This window comes from Procambarus clarkii, chromosome 1, assembly GCF_040958095.1.
Source record: "Procambarus clarkii isolate CNS0578487 chromosome 1, FALCON_Pclarkii_2.0, whole genome shotgun sequence".
Classification (NCBI taxonomy): Eukaryota; Metazoa; Arthropoda; class Malacostraca; order Decapoda; family Cambaridae; genus Procambarus; species Procambarus clarkii.
In genome coordinates, this window is record NC_091150.1 from 44,887,603 (window position 1) to 44,906,814 (window position 19,212).

A 19,212-nucleotide genomic window follows, 5' to 3' on the forward strand; every position below is an offset into this window, starting at 1 on the left:
TGTTCGGCTTTTGGTAGCAATTTTCACCAGAATAGGGGTTTGTTCTGGGACGCTTACCTTTCTGGGTGCCTGACCTTGTCAATGGCAGACATAAAATGCTTCCAACCACACGTGGGGTTTCTATAGGCCATTGCTCACATGCCTCTCTGAGGGGACCAGGTTCTGGCTCGTAGTCCCTGGTAGGCCCACAGAACTCCATACACATGACTGATGCCAAAATCTGACATTAGCATATCAGCCTGGATAAGCTCCGGGAAGCCGAAGGGGCTCCTCCCCAGAAAAGCCTATACAGAGATGATATAGGAAAGAGGTGGTTGGGTTGACTGTGTCTATCTGGACCCACACAAGAGGCTGTTCTAGAAAACTGGAACATGCTGGAGGAGTGACAGGAAGACTTTTGACATGGATGAAGAACTTTCTAACTGATAGACAGATGAGGGCAGTAATCAGAGACAATGTATCTGACTGGGGGAGTGTTATTAGTGGAGTACCACAAGGTTCAGTTTTTGCACCTGTAATGTTCATCATCTACATAAACGATCTACCAGAAGAAATACAGAATTATTTGATCATGTTTGCGGATGATGCCAAGATACTAGGGAAGATAGGCGGTGCAGATGATTGTAATGCCCTTCAAATTGATCTAGATACAATAAGTGCTTGGAGCGTAAAGTGGCAAATGGAATACAATGTGAATAAATGTCGTGTTATGGTACTGTGGATTCGGAGAAAATAGACCACACACAACTTACAAATTATGTGGAATGGAAATACAGAACTCTAATAAAGAATCAGACCTAGGGGTGGTTTTGGATATTAAGCTGTCATCAGAGGAACACAAAGAACATTGTGAGAGGAGCATATGCATCGCTTTCCAACTTCAGATTTGCTTTTAATTACATGGAATGGTGAAATATTAAAGAAACTGTTCATGACTTTTGTGAGAACAAAACTGGAATATGAAGCAGTTGTATGGTGCCCAAATCTCAAGAAGCACGTAAAGAAACTAACTGGAAAAGGTGCAGCAGCCTGTTACAAAAATGGTTTCCGGAAGTGAAAAACAATAGTTACTAGGAAAGACTACAGACATTAAACATGCCAAATCTAGAAGACAGAAGAAAAAGAGGTGATATGATCACCACATACAAAATTCTAACAGGAATCGACCAAATTGACAAGGATAATTCTTAAACCAGCAACATCACAAACAAGAGGACACAGATTCAAGCTAAGGAAATAAAGGTGGCAAAAAAACCAGTGTTGAATGTAATGAAACGCCATTTTCAGGGTGAGACCCGCTCCCCAGAGGTTATTCAGGCTGATATTGCTATATTAAACAGTATGAATGGGGTTTTTAGACCTACTGGGGAACCAGGAGCCAGAACCTGGACCCCCCTCAGAGAGGCACAAGGAGCAATGGTCTATAGAAACCCCCTTGTGGTTGGTAGCATTCTATGTCTGCCATCGTCTAGGTCAGGCACCCAGAAATTTTAAGAATCCCAAAGGAAAGCCCCTATTCTGATTAAGACATTGCTACTGAAAGCCGAACTAGTAAACAGAACTCCCTAAACAAAAACGAGCAAACGAGCATGCCATTGCCACGTTGCCGTCTGCGCAGCTCCTCCTTCCCTGCGAGTGGGAAGGGGGAGCCCCAGACCCCTCGTGCCGGCTACCCGAAACCCCAGTTCTGAGGCTAGATATAAAACACACAAAAAACCGCCGACTGGAGGGAGAGAAGAGAGGGAGGGTTGCCAGGGAGTCTCCGGGTCTCACCCAGAAAATGACGTTTCATTACATTCAACGCTGGTTTTCTGGGGGGAGCCCCTATGGCTCCCCGGAGCTATTTACCAAAAGACGAAAACCAAGAGGGACTCACCCGAGAGGCCATCGTTGCTCGCTCCTCAACGAGAAGTCGAGACAACTGGCTGCAACCGCCGACCCAAAGTGACACAGGCCCAACTAGGCCCAGGAACATTAACCAGGTAACACGCAGCCAGGACCCTGTTCGACCACTGTTAACCCCCGCACCCGAATGTCAGCCCAAGACATGTTATTAAAGATGACAGCAAGCACAGCAAACTTACGAACGTCATAGGCATGGGGATAGACTGCAGGCTGGCTGAACCGAATAACCCAGTGGACGACCTGGGAGACCCGAACTCTGGACCAAGGAAGAAGGGAAACCGGATCAATCTGAAGTGCATCCCTGGTCACAGAGGCCATGGCGTGCAAATAACGGCGAAGAGCTGCAACCGAACACAACACATGATGCACCCCTGGCCTAACCAACCAAGCATCAACAACCCAAGGACCCCTCTGGAAAACAGAGCTTCTTTTCTTTGCCAGAAAAGAAGAAGACAGCTGCAACCAAACAGACCTATCACCAGGACCAAAAGAGCAGAGGACCCCTGTGCCGGAGGAAATCAGGAAACTCCCTGACCCGGCCCCCAGAGGCCAATGTCAAGAAGAAAAAGAGTCTCGGAGAAACAATCCAGAACCGTAGGGGCCACAACAAACTGAGGAGAAGAGCGATAAGAGAGCACCCAATCCAAGGACACAGGATGGCTCAAACAGTGCATGAGCAGGCAGGAGATGAAACAACGCACGAGACAGCTCGCGAAACGGAGCAGAAAGAACATTAATACCGAAAACAAGCTGCAGCGGCTCTGCCAGCGGCGCACAATACGAGGCGACAGTATTCAGCATAACATGATGGTCCTGAAACAACCACGAAAGAAAGGACAAGACAACCCTATTCGAAACTAAAGTGCACCTACGAAGGGACAAAAAGAAATGGAAGGACCACCAGGACGAAGCACACAGGAGGGACACCATCAACGAAGCCACCTGCTCACCATACAAGTGGTGATCGACTTGAGTCAGAAAAACTAGACGCGAAGATTCGAGGAGAAAATCGAACCAGCCATGTACCAGACTGGACTGATCTGCTGAAAGAGGCGGAGCCATGGGAAAACCCCCCGGGTTCAGACACCGAGCAGAGCGCGCCTGGAACCAAAGCTGGGCCAGGCCACCAAGGAGCCAAGAGAGCACATCTACCCTGGTAAGTCTCCAAGCGAGCTAGGACCTCCAGCAATAATGGAACTGGGGGAATGGGAGGAACCCCCACCTTGGCCAGTCCTGCCTGAAGATGTTTATCCCACCGGCCTCGCAATTGGGGAAGAGCGCCACATATAACAGGAGAAGCCTCGCCAACGCCAACGCGAAAAGGTCCACTTGCAGGAGCCATACGTCCAGCAGAGCCAACTGAATGAGTCAGCATTGACTGTCCATTCCGTGGACAGGGCAATGAAACGAGACAGGCAGTTCGGCCTGCTGTTTGGGGGGGTTACGCTGGACACCCCCTGAACATGAACGGCCAGGACAGTCAAACCCCAAAAACTCAGCAGACAAGTCACCCAAAGCGACCCGCCCCAAAGAGCCAAGGACCGCATTGAACCCCCCCTCGGTTCAGGCAATGAACAACCAGGGGAGCAGTTCGAATGGAGCAGGATCGTTGATCTGTGGGTGACCTGAACCCTCTGGAGAAAACATCACACCACCGCGAACTCCCGCACCGTGCTGTGAGCCCAATGGAAGGACAGATCCCATCGCCCCTGGCAGGCCTGCTGAGCACTGGTCATAAAGCTGCAGCCCAGAGACGACGAGTCCGTAAACACATCGAGCGAGGGCTCGGGTAGGCGCCAAGGCACTGAACCAAAAAAAAACAAAGAGGAAGCCGGCCACGTTGCAACTGACACAAAGCCCCCCAGAGGCCGAACCCAGCGATCATGAGAGAGACAGAAGGGAATTCCCCGAAGGAAGCAGAATAGCCAGCGAAGCCAAACACTGGCCCAGCGAATAGACCAATATGGCAAAGTTCTGGCTCCCACACAAACCATCAAGCAACCACTAGGTGACCCAGGAGCCACCATAAACGAGCAAAGGTGGGACCACACCCGAAGTAGAGATTCTGGAGGGAGAGACAAGGAAGCGGTCCGAGAGTCCCACACAAAACCCAGCCAAGTTTGAACCTGGGAAGAAACCAGATGGGACTGTTGCCAGTTCACCAAAAACCCAAACCCGGCAAGCTGGGAAAGAACCAAATCCTTGGCGAGCAGACACGCGGACTGGCTGGGAACACCTAAGAGAAGTAGACGGGCCACCACGACCCGGGTAAGGCGTGTGAAAAAGCGAGGTGCCAGTTCAACCCGAACAGAAGACAACGAAAGCAATAGCCGATACGCCCCACAACAAAACCGAGCTAATCCCTGAACCCCAGATGAATCGAGACATGCCAATACATGTGCCGGAGGTCCAGGGACACCATCCAAGCACCTGGCACCAACAGAAGCTGGACCTGAGATAGAGTAGTCATCTGAAAGAAGGGGCAAAGAACCCAGTATTCAGACGGGACAATTCCAGAATGAACCTCAGGTTCGCACAGTCCTGTTTTGGGACTAGGAACAGACGGGAACCCATCCAAGAGACATCGTTGTTTTGACCACGCCCAAGCACACCCACTCCGAGGTGACTTGACAGAGTGCAGGAGAAGAGGCCCCACCCGAACTCCCCGAAGGGGAAGGGGCCACCCAACGCCACTGCAGGTCATCGGAAACAACCCGAAAAGCCCACAAATCATGAGACCAGGTGTGATTGAACAGAGCGAGCCTCCCTCCCCATTGCCCCATCAACAAGACGAACTGCAAAAGGCCCTACTACGACAAGCGGATCCCCGAGCCCTGGCCCGACCCCTCCGGGATGAAGCGTTCCGCCCCCCCCCCCCTCGGGACTCCCAGAGAACCAACAAGTCCAACGTGGGACAACAACTTGAAGAAGCTGCCTGCGGATACTGCTCAACTGCAGAATCTACAAACAGCTAGGAACGTAAGGCCGAAGAGAACCTAAGTGCCAGGGCCCGAGCAGATGAAGCAAGCACTGCCTGCCAACATGCAAGCCGCTAAGTATAAAACAGAGACACCGCATCCCGCAGGATCACCACAAACAGCTTCAACAGGGCAGACGACGCACGTGCCGCCAGGCCCAAGGTACTAGACCCAGGAATGGCCCCAAGCACCTCCACATCCTCCTCAAGCCTATCCGCAGATAGCTACAGGAGGGAAAAGAACCACAAGACCGAAGCCAGCAGGCCATGAGCGTGCAAATCCTCGGCAACCAGTGCAGCCGAAGGGATGGAACCTGCACGTGAAGCTGCACGACGCCAACATCCCAAGGAATGGCCGCGGCGAACAAGCATGCACTGAGGTGCTCAAACTCGCCCCCTCCCCCCAGAAAACCTGGACCACCGTCAATGCCTCATGCCACTCAAGCATACAGGAAGGACAGAAAGTATGCCAAGCCTCCAAGGAAAATACAGGACAGTCCGCCAGCCAGGACAACTCCGGAACCTCATAACTAATCCAGTAGGGAAAACGAAGACCCAAACCCGAAAGAAGATTGATCCATGATAGAGGCGTAATCCGGGTCACGCAAGAAGTAAGCCGCAAAGGCATCTCGCACCACATGAGGCGGGATGCGGGAAACCGAAAACCTCTGGAAAGACAGGACCGAAGCACCCGAAGGAACACGGAACAGAACCTGGGGAAGGGCAGACACCAAATCCAACTTGTACAAAGAGGGCGGGGGGGGGGGGGGAGAAAACCTCACTCCTTGCTACAGTAAGCCCCACTCAGAGGGTAGAAAAATCAAGGTGGGGTCCAACAGGGGCCCAAGGTCCCCAAGTCAGCCCCTCTCTAGCCTGATCGAACCACAGCAGGAAAAGGACGAAGGGGTACGGACTGAACCAAGGCTGCAGCGACCAACACCCCCAAGTCCAGGTCCCTATAACCAAAACGGGGCAGGCTCGGGGCTTCCGGGTGAGCAATCAACCTAAGCACGTTGCAACAACCTAAACCTAACATGCAATGTTTGCACTGCCTGTACCTGAAAAGGCAGTGGATTGGGTAAACCAAGTCACAAAAAAACAACAAAACTCGCAGGACTCTGGGTCGAAGGTGTCACCGACCCAGCTGGCAGTGAGACGGAGGCAAAAACAACGAGAGTCACTCTGAGACAAAGGAACAGAGCAACCCTCAAACTCGCACAAAGCGAAGTGGGACTCAGGGGTCACATCCATCGGACCTACGCGCCCCATGGGATATTCCCAGGGTCCTGAGACAGAACTCACACCCAGGGAAGCCCAGGCAGGGTACTGCTAACCAGCGCCCAAGTCTACCAACAAACTTTCTAGAAACTGAATCCCTGGGATGCATCCACTCACGGGGGCCTAACAGGGGATACCACCAGAATCACAGACAATCAAATTAGATACAAGGGGCAACGAAGCAAAAGCAGACCCCCCCCCCCCCCACACCAGGCAGGACAAAAACAAAATTAAACCTCGCAAGAGGACAATGTACCCAGGAGGAACAGAGCCGGCCACTGTGAGAGGTGACAACTAGCGGCGCAGTACCCTGTGCCCCTACCAGGGCAAACTACCTTTTACCCTAAGGCAAACAAGGATGCCAGAAGCATTCCAGCACACAAAAGGCAGCCGAAAGTCGAGCAGCAAATGACCAAGAAGAGGCAGAACCCAAGGAACTTGTGGAAGATGGCCCCAAAGTCCGAAGGGCAGTACTTACTGGGCACCTAGGGAAGTTAAGCCCTAGGCACATGCAGCCCAAGTACTGAAAAATTACTCCTGGCTTGCACACCCCCAAAGGACCAGCCCCCACACCACTAGGCACAGAGCTGGAGACAATCGGGAGCCAGAGTACACGACTTCAGCCTAGTACATCAGCCTCAGAACTGGGGTTTTGGGTAGCTGGCACGAGGGGTCTGGGATTCCCCCTTTTCCCTCCCATGGAGGGGGGGAGCTGCACAGATGGCGACGTGCTGACGTCATGCTCGTTTTTGGGGGGGAGTTCTGTCCACTAGCTCGGCTTTCAGTAGCAATTTCTTAACCAGAATAGGGATTTGTTTTGGGATGCTTACCTTTCTGGGTGCCTGACCCAGTCGATGGCAGACACATAGAATGCTTCCAACCACATTGGGGTTTCTATAAGCCATTGCTTCTCGTGCCTCTCTGAGGGGGGCCAGGTTCTGGCTCATGGTTCCTAGTAGGCCTAAGAACTCCATTCACACTGACTGATGTCAAAGTCTAATATAGCAATATCAGCCTGGATAGTTCCAGGAAGCCATAGGGGTTCCCCCCCCCCCTTCCCCACCAGAAAACATTAGAAAATTTTCTTTTGCAAGCAGAGTGGTAAAAGGTTGGAACAAGCTAAGTGAGAAGGTGGTGGAGGCCAAAAGGAGGTGGAGGCCATGCTAAGTGGAGGTGGTGGAGGTAGTTTCAGTGTTATACGACAAAGAGGACTGGAAACATGGGACAGCACTGAGCATAGCTCTCATCCTGTAACTACACTTAGGTAATTACACACTACCCTGTATATCTATATTTAATTTCCAGCTGCTTTACAGGTATTACAATTTTAAATATACTGTATTATGCTAAAAATTATATTCTGTTAACACAATTACTGTATCAAATAGCTTGGCTTTATACTAACAAATTCATTGAGAAACTTTACTTACCCTTGCTTCATCAGAGGCAGATTGACATCAACTTTCTCCCCTTTTATGGCCATTGCAGCACATCCCAGATCCAATGCCAGACCACTTTTAACTCGATTACCATCTGCAAAAATCATTGACTCGCCCTGAGCAGTATGTTCTGAGTTGGTCATGCCATCAACTGACTGATAGAGGTTTCACCTTGACATAATGACAATCTGCTTTCTCTTCCATTATCCTGACATTGGTATTCATGCAGATATAACAAAATTAAAATAAGTGCCAAAAAAAAAAGGAAACAGAGCTGTAAAGTTATCTGAATTGAATGTAAAATATAATTCATACTAAACCCAGAATTTTTAGTTTTTTACATTGTTTGAGTCAATACATGAACCCTTTATACTCTTAATACATCTTGTTTTTTTCATTTAAGAAACTAATTTACAGCGGTTTCTTAGTTCAATCCCCTTTCTTCAGTTTTGGACAACTACAAAAAACCAGTGTTGAATGTAATGAAACGCCATTTTTCTGGGAGAGTCCCGGAGGCTCCCCGGAGCTATCCAGGCTGAATGGACAATTATAACATTCTGGCATCAGTCAATGCATGGAGTTCTTGCCTACCGGAGACCATCAGCCAGAACCTAGCCCCATCTAGAGGGACACAAGGAGCAATGGCCTATAGAGACCCCTCTTTATTATTGGGAGCATTCTATGTCTGCCATCGACTGGGATAGGCACCCAGAAAGGTAGACATCTCAAAACAAACCCCTATTCTGGTAAAACTATTACAATCGAAGACCGAACAAGTGGACAGAACTGCCCAAACAAAAACTAGCAAATGAGCATGACGTCATCACGTTGCAGCGCCGCTATTTGCACAACCCCCCCTCCCCGGGAGGGGGAAGGGGCAGCCCCGGGAGGGGGAAGGGGCAGCCCCGGGAGGGGGAAGAGGCAGCCCCAGACCTAACCGGCGACCCACCTTACAGTTCTCAGGCTGGATGTAAAAAATGTGAAAAACACCGTCGACCGGAGAGAGGGAGGGAAACTGGGAAACCTCCGGAACTCGCCCAGAAAATGGCGTTTCATTACATTCAATGCTGGTTTTCTGGGGGGAGCCCCGTCAGCTCCCCGGAGCTAACTACCCAAAAATAAGGAAAAATAGGGACTTACCCGGGAGGGCGGTCCGTCCTCACTCTTCAAATCAAAGTCGAGACAACTGGCTGCAACTGCCAACCCAATGCAATGCAGGCTCACCTAGGCCCAGGAACATTCAACAGGTAGCGAGCAGCCATGACCCTGTTAAACCTCCAAAAACCCTGGGCCCGAATGTCAACCCACGACATGTTGCCAAAGACGGCAGCCAAGGCAGCAAACTTACGAATGTCGTGGGCCCAGGGATAGACCGCAGGCTGGCTAGATTTAATAACCCTACGGACAACCTGAGAGACCCGAGCCCAGGAACAGGGAAGAAGGGAAACCAGGTCCACCCAGAGTGCATCCCTGGCAACCAAAGTCGTGGTGCGCAAATAACGGCGGAGAGCCACAACCATACACAACACATGATGCACCCCCGGCCTACCCAACCAAGCATCAACAACCGCTCCGCCAAGCATCTGCCCCCTCCGGAAGGCAGCCATCTCATTCTTCGCCAGAAAAGAGGGAGACGGCTGTAAGTGAACAAAACGACCACTGGGACCGAAGGAGCAGAAACCCCCTGCGCCAGAGGAGAGCATGAAGCTTCCCAACCCGACCCCCAGAGGCCAATGCCAAAAGGAAAAGCGCCTTAGAAAAACAATCCCGAACGGAAGGGGCCACAACAAACCGAGGAGAAGAGAGAAACGAGAGCACTGCGGTTCGAGGACAAAGACGGCTGAAGCAGCGCATGAGCAGGCCGGATGTGAAATAACGCACGAGACAGCTTGCAAAACAGCGCAGAAGTAACATCAAAACCGAGAGCAAGCTGAAGCGGCTCCACCAACATCGCACGATACGAGGCGACAGTATTAGGCATAAGATGACGGTCCTGAAACAACCAAGAGAGAAAGGACAGAACAACTCTATCAGAAACCGAAGAATACCTATGCAGTGATAGGAAAAACCGGAAGGACCGCCAGGAAACTTCATACTATACTGCCACCGAGACAAAGCACGCAGGTGGGAGACCAACAACGAAGCCACCTGCGCACCATACAAGTGATGATAAACACGAGTCAAAAACACCAGGCGTGAAGACTCGAGGAGAAAACTGAACCAGCCTCGTATCGGGCTAGACCGATCTGGTGAAAGAGGCGGAGCCGCAGGAAGACCCTTGGGTTCGGACACCGAGCAAGCAGCGCCTGAAACGAAGGCTGGGCCGGCCACCATGGAGACAGAACAACAACCCGACCCTGGTAAGTCTCCAAGCGAGCCAGGACCTGGAGCAACAGCTGAACCAGGGAAAAGAGGTAGAGGTAACTCCACCTTGCCCAGCCCTGCCTGAAGGCATCGACCCCGACGACCTTGCAGTCGGGGGAAGGGTGCCACGTATACCGGGAGACGCTTCGACCACGCCAATGCAAAGAGATCCACGTCCGGAGTCCCGAACGTTTGGCACAGCCAACTGAAGGAGTCGGCATCGACCGTTCATTCCGTGGAAAGGGGAAGAAAACGGAACTAGCCGTCCGCCAGGATGTTGGACACCCCCCCCCTGACATGAACAACCATTAGAGCCAAACCCAGAGAACTCAGCAGACGAGTTATCTGAAGCAACCAGCCCCAAAGAGCCAAGGACCGCATCAAACCCCCACGGTTCAGACAATGAACCACCGGGGAGCAGTCTGAATGGAGCCAGATCGTCGATCCGCGAGCGACTCGAACCCTCCGGAGCAACATCCACACCGCTGCGAACTCCCAGACCGTGCTGTGAGCCCGACGGAAGGATAGACTCCACCGCCCCTGGCCAGCCTGGTGAGCACTGGTCACAAAACCCCAGCCGAGAGACGACGCGTCCTTGTACACATCAAGTGAGGGCTCGGGTAGGCGCCAAGGCACTGAACACTGAAAAACCTGAAGAGGAAGCCGACAACACAGCAATCGGCGCAAAGCCCCCGGAGGTCGAACCCAATGATCGCGAGAGAGGCGGAAGGGCCGTCCCCGAAGGAACCAGAACAGCTGACGAAGCCACACCTGACTCGGCGGGTAGACCACCATTGCAAAGTTCAGGCTCCCACACAAACTCTCGAGCAACCGCCGCATGACCCGGGAACCCCTCAGAAACAGGCGAAGGCGGGACCGCAGGTGAAACAGAGCCGCTGGAGGCAAGAGACAAGGAAGTGATGCGAGCGTCCCAAGGCAGACCCAGCCAAGACCAAACCTGAAAGGGAACCAGATGAGACTTCCTCCAGTTCACCGAAGAACCTGAACCCGGCGAGCTGGGAAATAACCAAATCCCTGGCGAGCAAACACACGGACCAGTTGGGAGCCCAAATCAGCCAGTCGTCGAGGTACGCCAGAACCTGAATACCTAACAGACGCAGGCGGGCTACCACGACCCGAGATAGGCGCGTAAAAATGTGAGGCGCCAGATTCAATGCATTCAATGCATTGTCTTATCGAAGGGAAGACAACAAAACCAGTAACCTTAACGCCCCACAACAAAACCGAGCCAGTTCCTGAACCCCGGATGAACCGGGACGTGCCAATACGTGTCCTTAAGGTCCAGGGACACCATACAAGTGCCCGGCTCCAACAGAAGACGGACCTGGGATAGAGTAGTCATCCTGAAGGAGGGGCAAGAAACCCACGGGTTCAGACGGGACAAGTCCAGAATAAACCGGAGGTCCCCGGGACTGGAAACAGGCGGGAAACCCACCTGAGGGACGCTGTCGTTTCAACCATGCCCAAGCGAACCCACTCTGAGATGACCCGACAGCACAGGGGAAGAGGCCTGCCTCGCTAGCCCCAAATCCCCCGAGGGAGGAGGAGCCACCCAACGCCACCACAGGCCGCATGAAACGACCTGAATAGCCCGTGAATCATGGGACCAGACTGCGGGAAGGAAACCGGGCGAGTCGCCCCCCCCCCCATTGCCACGTCAATGGGATTAACCGCAAAAGGGCCGACACGCCTTGCGAGAACCCAAGCGGCGAACAGGGCAATCCCCGCGCTGACCAGCAAAAGCCGGAACCGAAGGCTGCGCCAACCCCGAATCTGGCACCTAAAGGCCTACCCCGACAAAAAGAACCTCGAGCCCTGGCACGACCCTTCCAGGAGAGCACCCCGCGAGCCCCCCGGAGCAACAACTCAAGACATAGGCCAACAACTGACCGAGGCCGCCTGCAGGTACTGCACCACAGCAGACTCGGCAAACAGCAACGGACAAAAGGGGGAAGACAAACGAAGAGCCAGGGCCCAAGTGGATTCCAAGGAAGTAGCCAGCACTGCCTGACAACACGTGAGGCGAGAAGCATAGAACCGCGAAACCGCATCACGCAGGATGGGTGCAAAGAGCTTCAACAAAGCAGACGACGCCCGCACCGCAGAGGGCCCCAAGCGCCCCCACATCCAACTCAAGCCAGTCCGAGGATATCTCAAGGAAGGGAAAAAAAGCAGGGCCGAAGCAAGCAGGCCACGAGTCCACAAATCCTCCCCAACCAAGGCAGCCGAAAAGGGAAGGAACCTGCACGGGAAGCTGCATGACACCAACATCCTGCGGAAGGGCAGGAGCGAACAAACATGCATTAAGATGCTCGAAGTCGCCCCCCAGGAAAACCTGGAACGCCGTAGAAGTCTCTCGCCACTCAAGTGTGCGGGACCGACAGAATATGTGCCAAGCCTCCAATGAAAAGAGAGGACAGTCTGCCAACCAGGACGACTCTGGAACTTCATAATAAACCCAGTACGAACAAGAAGATCTGTACACAAAGGAACGCGGACCCATCACAAAAGCATAATCCGGGTTGCACAGGAGGTAAGTCACCAGGGATTCCCGCACCTCCGAAGACAAAACATGGGAAGCTGGAAACCGCCGGAAAGACAGAACCGAAGAACCCGTGGGATCACGGAACCGAACACCGGAAGGGGTAGACACCATGCCCAATTCGTACGAGGAGGGAGCGAAAGAGAACCCCTTTTCTTGTAACACTAAGCCCCGCTCAGAGGGTAGAAAAACCCAGGCGGGGTCCAACGGGGCCCAAGGCCCCCAAGCCAACCTCTCCCCAACCCCGGGAACATCAACCTGAGGACCCGGGGCCGAGCCGTCCTCCTGAACTCCCCCACCTCAAAAGAAAAGGCAGCAGCAGCCAAAAAAGCAGGAACGAGGGGGGTCCATTGGCAAAACCCAGAAGCTCCAGCAGAAGGATCAGGCTCGAATGCCTCCGCCACAGCCCCAGAAAGGGACACCCCTGAGACTGCCCGAGTCTACAAACCAACTAAACCCTGCCCCGACTCCGAAACCCTCAGACGTTACGGAGCCAGAGGCAAGGGGGGGTGAAACGAATGAACGACAGAAGGGGAAGGACTAAGAGGGGTGGACGGAACCAGAGCCGAAGCGACTTCCACCCCTAAATTCGGGTCCCTATAACAAACGGGGCAGCAACCAACCTAGCGCATTACAGCAACCTAAATCTAGCATGCAACTCCTCAGCTGCCCCCACCGGCGTACCAGGCCCAGTAGCCTGGGTGAACTGGAGTACATACAGACAACACACTCGCACGACTCCGGGTCAAAACAATCACCGACCCAACAGGAAGCATGGCGGAGGCAAAACCTGTGAGTGTCCCCCAGAGACAAGGGGACAGAGCAACCTTCAAACTCGCAAGAAACGAGGAGGGACCCAGGAGTCACATCCATCGGACCACATAGCCCCCGTGGGGTTTTCCAGGGCCCTTAGCCTTGGATACACACTAAGGGAAGCCCAGGCAGGGTACTGTGAACCGGCGCCCAATCTACCAACAAAACTTCAACTGTATAGCTGAACCCCCGGGACATGTACACTCACTGGGGGCCAAGGCGGGGTGGACCACCAAAACAAGGTAGATGGATACAATAACCCCAAGAACAGAGAAGGGGGACACAAGGGCAGACCCCCACCAGGTGGAAAACAAAAACAAAAGAAAAATCCCGCAAGAGGACAATGTACCCAGGCGAACAGAGCCAGCCGCTGTTATTGGTGAAAACTAGCTGTGCAGTACCCTGCGCCCCTGCCAGTGACAAAAACTACCCCCTTCCCAGAGACAAACAAGGAAAAGAAAAAACCCAGCTGACCCCAAGGGCGGCCAAATACCGAGCAGTAAACAGCACAGCGGAGGTAGATCCCGAGGTGACTTGTGGAAGGTGGCCCCAAGCCCCAAGGGCAGTACTTACAGGGCACCTAGGGAAGGAAACCCTAGGCGCATGCAGCCCGAGTACTGTAGAGTATCACTCCTGGCGCACACACCACTGGAAGGGACAGCTCACACCACAAGGCACAGAACTGTAACAAAACACTGGAGCCAGAGGCACGACCGCACCAGACTCCCATCAGCCAAGAACTGTAGGGTGGGTCGCCGGCAGTTAGGTCTGAGGCTGCCCCTTCCCTCTCTGGGAGGGGGGGGGTTGCGCAGACAGTGGCGTAGCAACGTGGTGATGACATGTTCGTTTACTAGTTTTCGTCTGGGGAGTTCTGTCTACTTGTTCGGTCTTTGGTTGCAATAGTTTTACCAGAATAGGGGTTTGTTTGGGGGCGCCTACCTTTCTGGGTGCCTATCCCGGTCGATGGCAAACATAGAATGCTCCCAATAATAAAGGGGGGCGTCTCTCTAGGCCATTGTTTCTCGTGCCTCTCTAGAGGGGGCCAGGTTCTGGCTCGTGGTCCCCGGTAGGCAAGAACTCCATGCATTGATTGATGCCAGAAAGTTATACATATCCATTCAGCCTGGATAGCTCCGGGAGCCGACAGGGCTCCCCCCAGAAATAGCCCACAAACTGTGTATAATATGGTCAGAAAATGGGACATGAAATTTAGTTTGTAAAACAACCATTAGCTATATCCACAGAATAAAAAAAATCACTCTTAATGTTATATTATCTCAAGTATCACTGCTGCTATATTTTACAAGTAATCAGTAAAACTAAATAAGTTAGAGTACCACTAAACAAAAAAGAGCAAACAAATGACAGTCAGTGAAAGTTACCGACATATCTTTATATTCTAGTTGTGAAGGTGTATATAAGCATAAAGTATCTCTCTTGAATGTTTCAGCTAAAGGCCAAACAAATTAAAAAGCATTTTCTAATTTGAAAATATCTAGACAGTTGATATAAACAGTCCCTGCCATAAGATAACAATTATTACATGTCTCAAAACTTTGAAGTGAAACTTTGAAGTAAAAATATTTTTCATATATCATCTGGAAACTAAATAGTATCACAAAACAGGGCATCATGCAATAAGAAAAAGATTGATTTTAGAGGAATGCATTAATTGCTCCTTGAGCGACCAGCCAGGGTCCACCCGGGACACTCTTCTAGTCGACTGTCAGTGCTCCATGACAAGGAACCTTCCAAATGGTATTGTGACAGACTTGAGGAGAGTAGACAGTGTAAACTATATGTAATCACTATCAGAGGAAAATACTTGCTATTGGGTTAGGGAGGAGGAGGAGGAAAAAAACAAAAAAAAAGACAGACAGACAGACAGACTGTCTGTCTGTCTGACAGACAGAGCGCGCGCACGTGCACTCTGTTACTATAATAACACAACAGTGGGGCACAACAAATTCTAAGAAAGCACTAACGAAGTTCTCAAACACTTTTTCTCAAACATGTAAAGTTCAAAGACATGTTTGAGAAAAAACCAGCGTTGAATGTAATTAAATGCCATTTTCTGGGTGAGACCCCGGAGCTATCCAAGCTGATATGCCAACGTCAGACTTTGTCATCAATCATGAGTGTGGAGTTCTGTGGACTTACCAGGGACCACGAGTTAGAATCTGGCCCCCTCACAGAGGCACGAGAAGCAATGGCCTATTGAAACCCCCGTGTGGTTAGAAGCATTATATGTCTGCCATCGACTAGGTTAGGCACCCAGAAAGGTAAGCGTTCCAAAAAACCCTATTTTGGTTAAGAAATTGCCACTGAGAGCCGAACTAGTGGACAGAACTCCCAAAATAAAAAGAGCTAACAAGCATAACGTCATCATGTCGTCGCGCTGCTGTCTGCGCAGCTCCCCCCTCCCCAGGATGGGGAAAGGGAGAGCCCCAGACCCTTTACGCCGGCAACCCAAGACCCTAGTTCTGAAGCTGGATATCAAAACACGCAAAAAAAACGCCGACCAGAGGGGGAGAGGGTTGCTGGGGAGCCTCCGGGTCTCACCCAGAAAATGGCGTTTCATTACATTCAAACCTGGTTTTCTGGGGGGAGCCCCATCGGCTCCCCGGAGCTACCTACCCAAAGACAAAAACAAGAGGGACCTAACCCGGGAAGCGGAAGTTGCTCACTCCCCACGCAAAGTGGAGACAAAAGACTGCAACTGCCAACCCAAGGCCACACAAGCCCGACAAGGTCCAGGTACATCAACTAAGGAATGCATAGCCAACCTATGAACGTCGTGGGCACGGGGATACACAGCAGGCTGGCTGGACCTAACCACCCCGCGGACGACCCAAGAGAACCGCACCCTGGAATAGGGAAGTAGGGAAACTGGAACAACCCAAAGCGTGACCTCAGTCAAGACAGCCGTGGCACACCCTAGTGTCAACACCTGCATCAGAGGAGTTCCTGAATATTTCACAATTCCTAAGTATTGTAGTACAGGTTGATGATAGTGAGTGGTGTCCCAAGGAACATAAAGGTGTTGTGCTTTGGAAAAATACGTGAGATAACACGAAGGTGCGAAGGAAAGTTAGAAAATTGGATGAGAAAAAAGTTGCATTAGTATTTCCAGTGCAGACAAGAACATTCAAGATGGCCGCTGGCAAGAAGGAAAACAAAACAGAGCTAGATTTGGGGGGTTTTAATGAAGAAAGCATTGATATAAGTAATCTACACAACAAATTGGCAAAATTAGATATTATAGTGAACTATCATGTAGAAATAATCAGCAAATTGAAAGAAAGTAATGGATACTTGTGTAGCAAAGTTTTAAGTCTTATGGGGTTAGTGAAAGACTTATGCAAGGACAAGAATCAATTGGAAACAAATTGCAAAGCCATGGAAGAGGAAAATAAACTCTTAAAAATAGCTTTGGAAGAAGTTAAAGCAAATTTAAACATAAATGACTACAATAGGTTAAGTAAGGAAATTAAACAGGAAAAACAGCTTTTGTCAGTACAGCTGGAGAAAGTTACAAAGGGAATAGAACAGTACGAGGAAGATATGCAACTCATCTATGCAAAAGTTGCCAAGGAGAAGGAAAAATAGAAGAACCAGTAAAGTAAGCCAAACACTGTAGCAACCAGGTTAAAACAAACATTAGGCTGGAAGTCAGAAAGGAACTGGCATCAAATCCTAAATTGGTGCAAAACACAGTTGATTGAAGTAAGTCCCTGATAATTTTTGGTTGCAAAGAAAAAGAGATAACATCTAGATCAGAAAGAGCTGTAGAAGAGGAGAAAGTAGTAGATAAAATTGTTGGCCTCGTGGAAGGTCTTACTACCATCAAGAATGTCTGCAACTACAGGAGGATTGGAAAGTACGTAAAAGGGAAAGATCGACTTTTGAAGATCACCCTGAACAGTACCAACAGATGGAAGGAAAGCTAGAAAATTACAAAGTGATGAGGAAAAGAAAGTATGGTTAAAACAAGATCTTTCAAAAGAAGACAGAGAGAAGCTGAAACTGAACCTCGTCGAGGCAAAACGTCTAAATGAGAGCAGGAATTAAGAAAAAATCAATTCTTTTTTCTTCAAAGTGATAGGGGTAGGCAGACCAGTAAAATGGTACAAAAAGGCAAACCAACAAAATCATTAAAGAAAGGGGGAGTGAAAAATAAGAAGAGGGGGAACAAGTTCCTCAAGAATGCATACACCAACATAGATGGAGTAAGATCAAAGATACTGGAGTTAAGTGATATAATACAGCTGCAGACACCAGACATTGTTGCACTCACGGAGACAAAACTTGAAGATGCTATTTTAAATGAGGTCATATTCCCAAGGGGCTACTCAATTTGGAGACAGGACAGAAAAATCAGGAAAGGCGGTGGCGTTGCTGTGCTGGTGAAAGAACACCTAAAGGTGAACTAAATACTGATTACCAATCCACGAGAAGTTGACCTAATAGCACTAGAGATCTGCCATGAGGATGATAAACTAATGATCATAAATGCATATAGTCCACCGCCAAGCAACACATGGACAAAGGAGGAGCTAGATAGTAAACAAGATGGTCTTATAACAATAATTAGAGAGATTATAGCAAGAGCGGATAACAATAGATCACGACTGTCGATAGTCGGCGACTTCAACTTTAAATCCATAGACTGGGAAGCATATGAAGCTAGAACAGAGGATTTTTGGACCTGTAGATTTGTAGACCTCATCCTAGATACATTCTTGTATCAACATGTTAACCAAGCTACGAGGATGAGAGAAGGGGACGTTCCCTCCATGATAGATTTGATATTTACCAGGAAGGAGGAAGAGATATTTGACATTTAGTACCTTCCTCCCTTGGGTGAAAGTGACCATGTCGTTTTGGGAATAAAGTATGCAATGCATTATAATCTGGAAGAAAATAAGGAGGTTGAAGCAGTTGAAAAACCTGACTTCGGGAGATGACATTATGGTGACCTTAGAAAAAATTTTACTAAGTATAATTGGACAGACTTGTTGCTAGGCAAGGAAGTAAATGAGATGTATGTCAAGTTTTGTGAAATATATGATAAAGGCACAAAAAAATTTATACCAAAGCAGAGATGCAGAACTAAGAAACAGGATTAGTTCAACAGAAATTGAGAGAGGGCCAGAGACCAAAAGACACAAAAATGGAATCAATATAGGAAGAGACCAAACCCCCAAACACTACCAGCGATACAAAGATGCTGAGAAACAACTACACGGCTATGAGGAGAGAGGCAGAAAGAAATTTTGCAAAAGGGATTGCAGACAAATGTAAAACACAACAAGGTCTATTCTATAAATTCATAGACAACAAATTGCAGGTAAAGGATAATATTCAGAGGTTGAAAATGGGAAATAGATTCATGGAAAATGAAAAGGAAATGTGTGAAACATTAAACAAAAAGTTCCGAAGTGTGTTTGCACAAAATGAAATCTTCAGGGGAACCAGACACAATAAGAATTCCAAAGAACAACATAGAGCACATAGAGGTGTCTAGAGACGAAATGGAAAAAAATGCTCAAGGAGCTAAGTAAGAACAAAGCAGTTGGTCCAGATGGAGTTTCACCATGGGTTCTGAGAGCATGTGCACCTGAGCTCAGCATTTCACTTCAACTGATTTTTCAGGCATCCCTGTTTACAAGAGTTGTAACTGATGTGTGGAAAAAGGCCAACATAGCTCCAATCTACAAAAGTGGCAGCATGGAAGACCCCCTTATTTATAGACCTGTATGATTGACAAGTGTAATAGTCAAAATATTGGAAAAAATAATTAAAACTAAATGGGTAGAACACCTGGAGAAAAACTATATAATATCAGACAGACAGTATGGTTTTCGATTTGG

At 49.8% G+C, this 19,212-nt stretch overlaps 1 protein-coding gene across 3 annotated transcripts in view; it reads right to left on the reverse strand.

Moving 5' to 3' along the window:
• LOC123754447 (heavyweight) overlaps positions 1–19,212 on the reverse strand; it is a 78,622-nt gene that overhangs the window by 8,437 nt on the left and 50,973 nt on the right. For all 3 annotated transcript variants that reach the window (XM_069303238.1, XM_069303296.1, XM_069303179.1), the window contains one exon: positions 7,591–7,693. In XM_069303238.1, the coding sequence (XP_069159339.1) occupies positions 7,591–7,693 (103 nt within the window). The remainder of the gene's footprint in view (positions 1–7,590; positions 7,694–19,212) is intronic.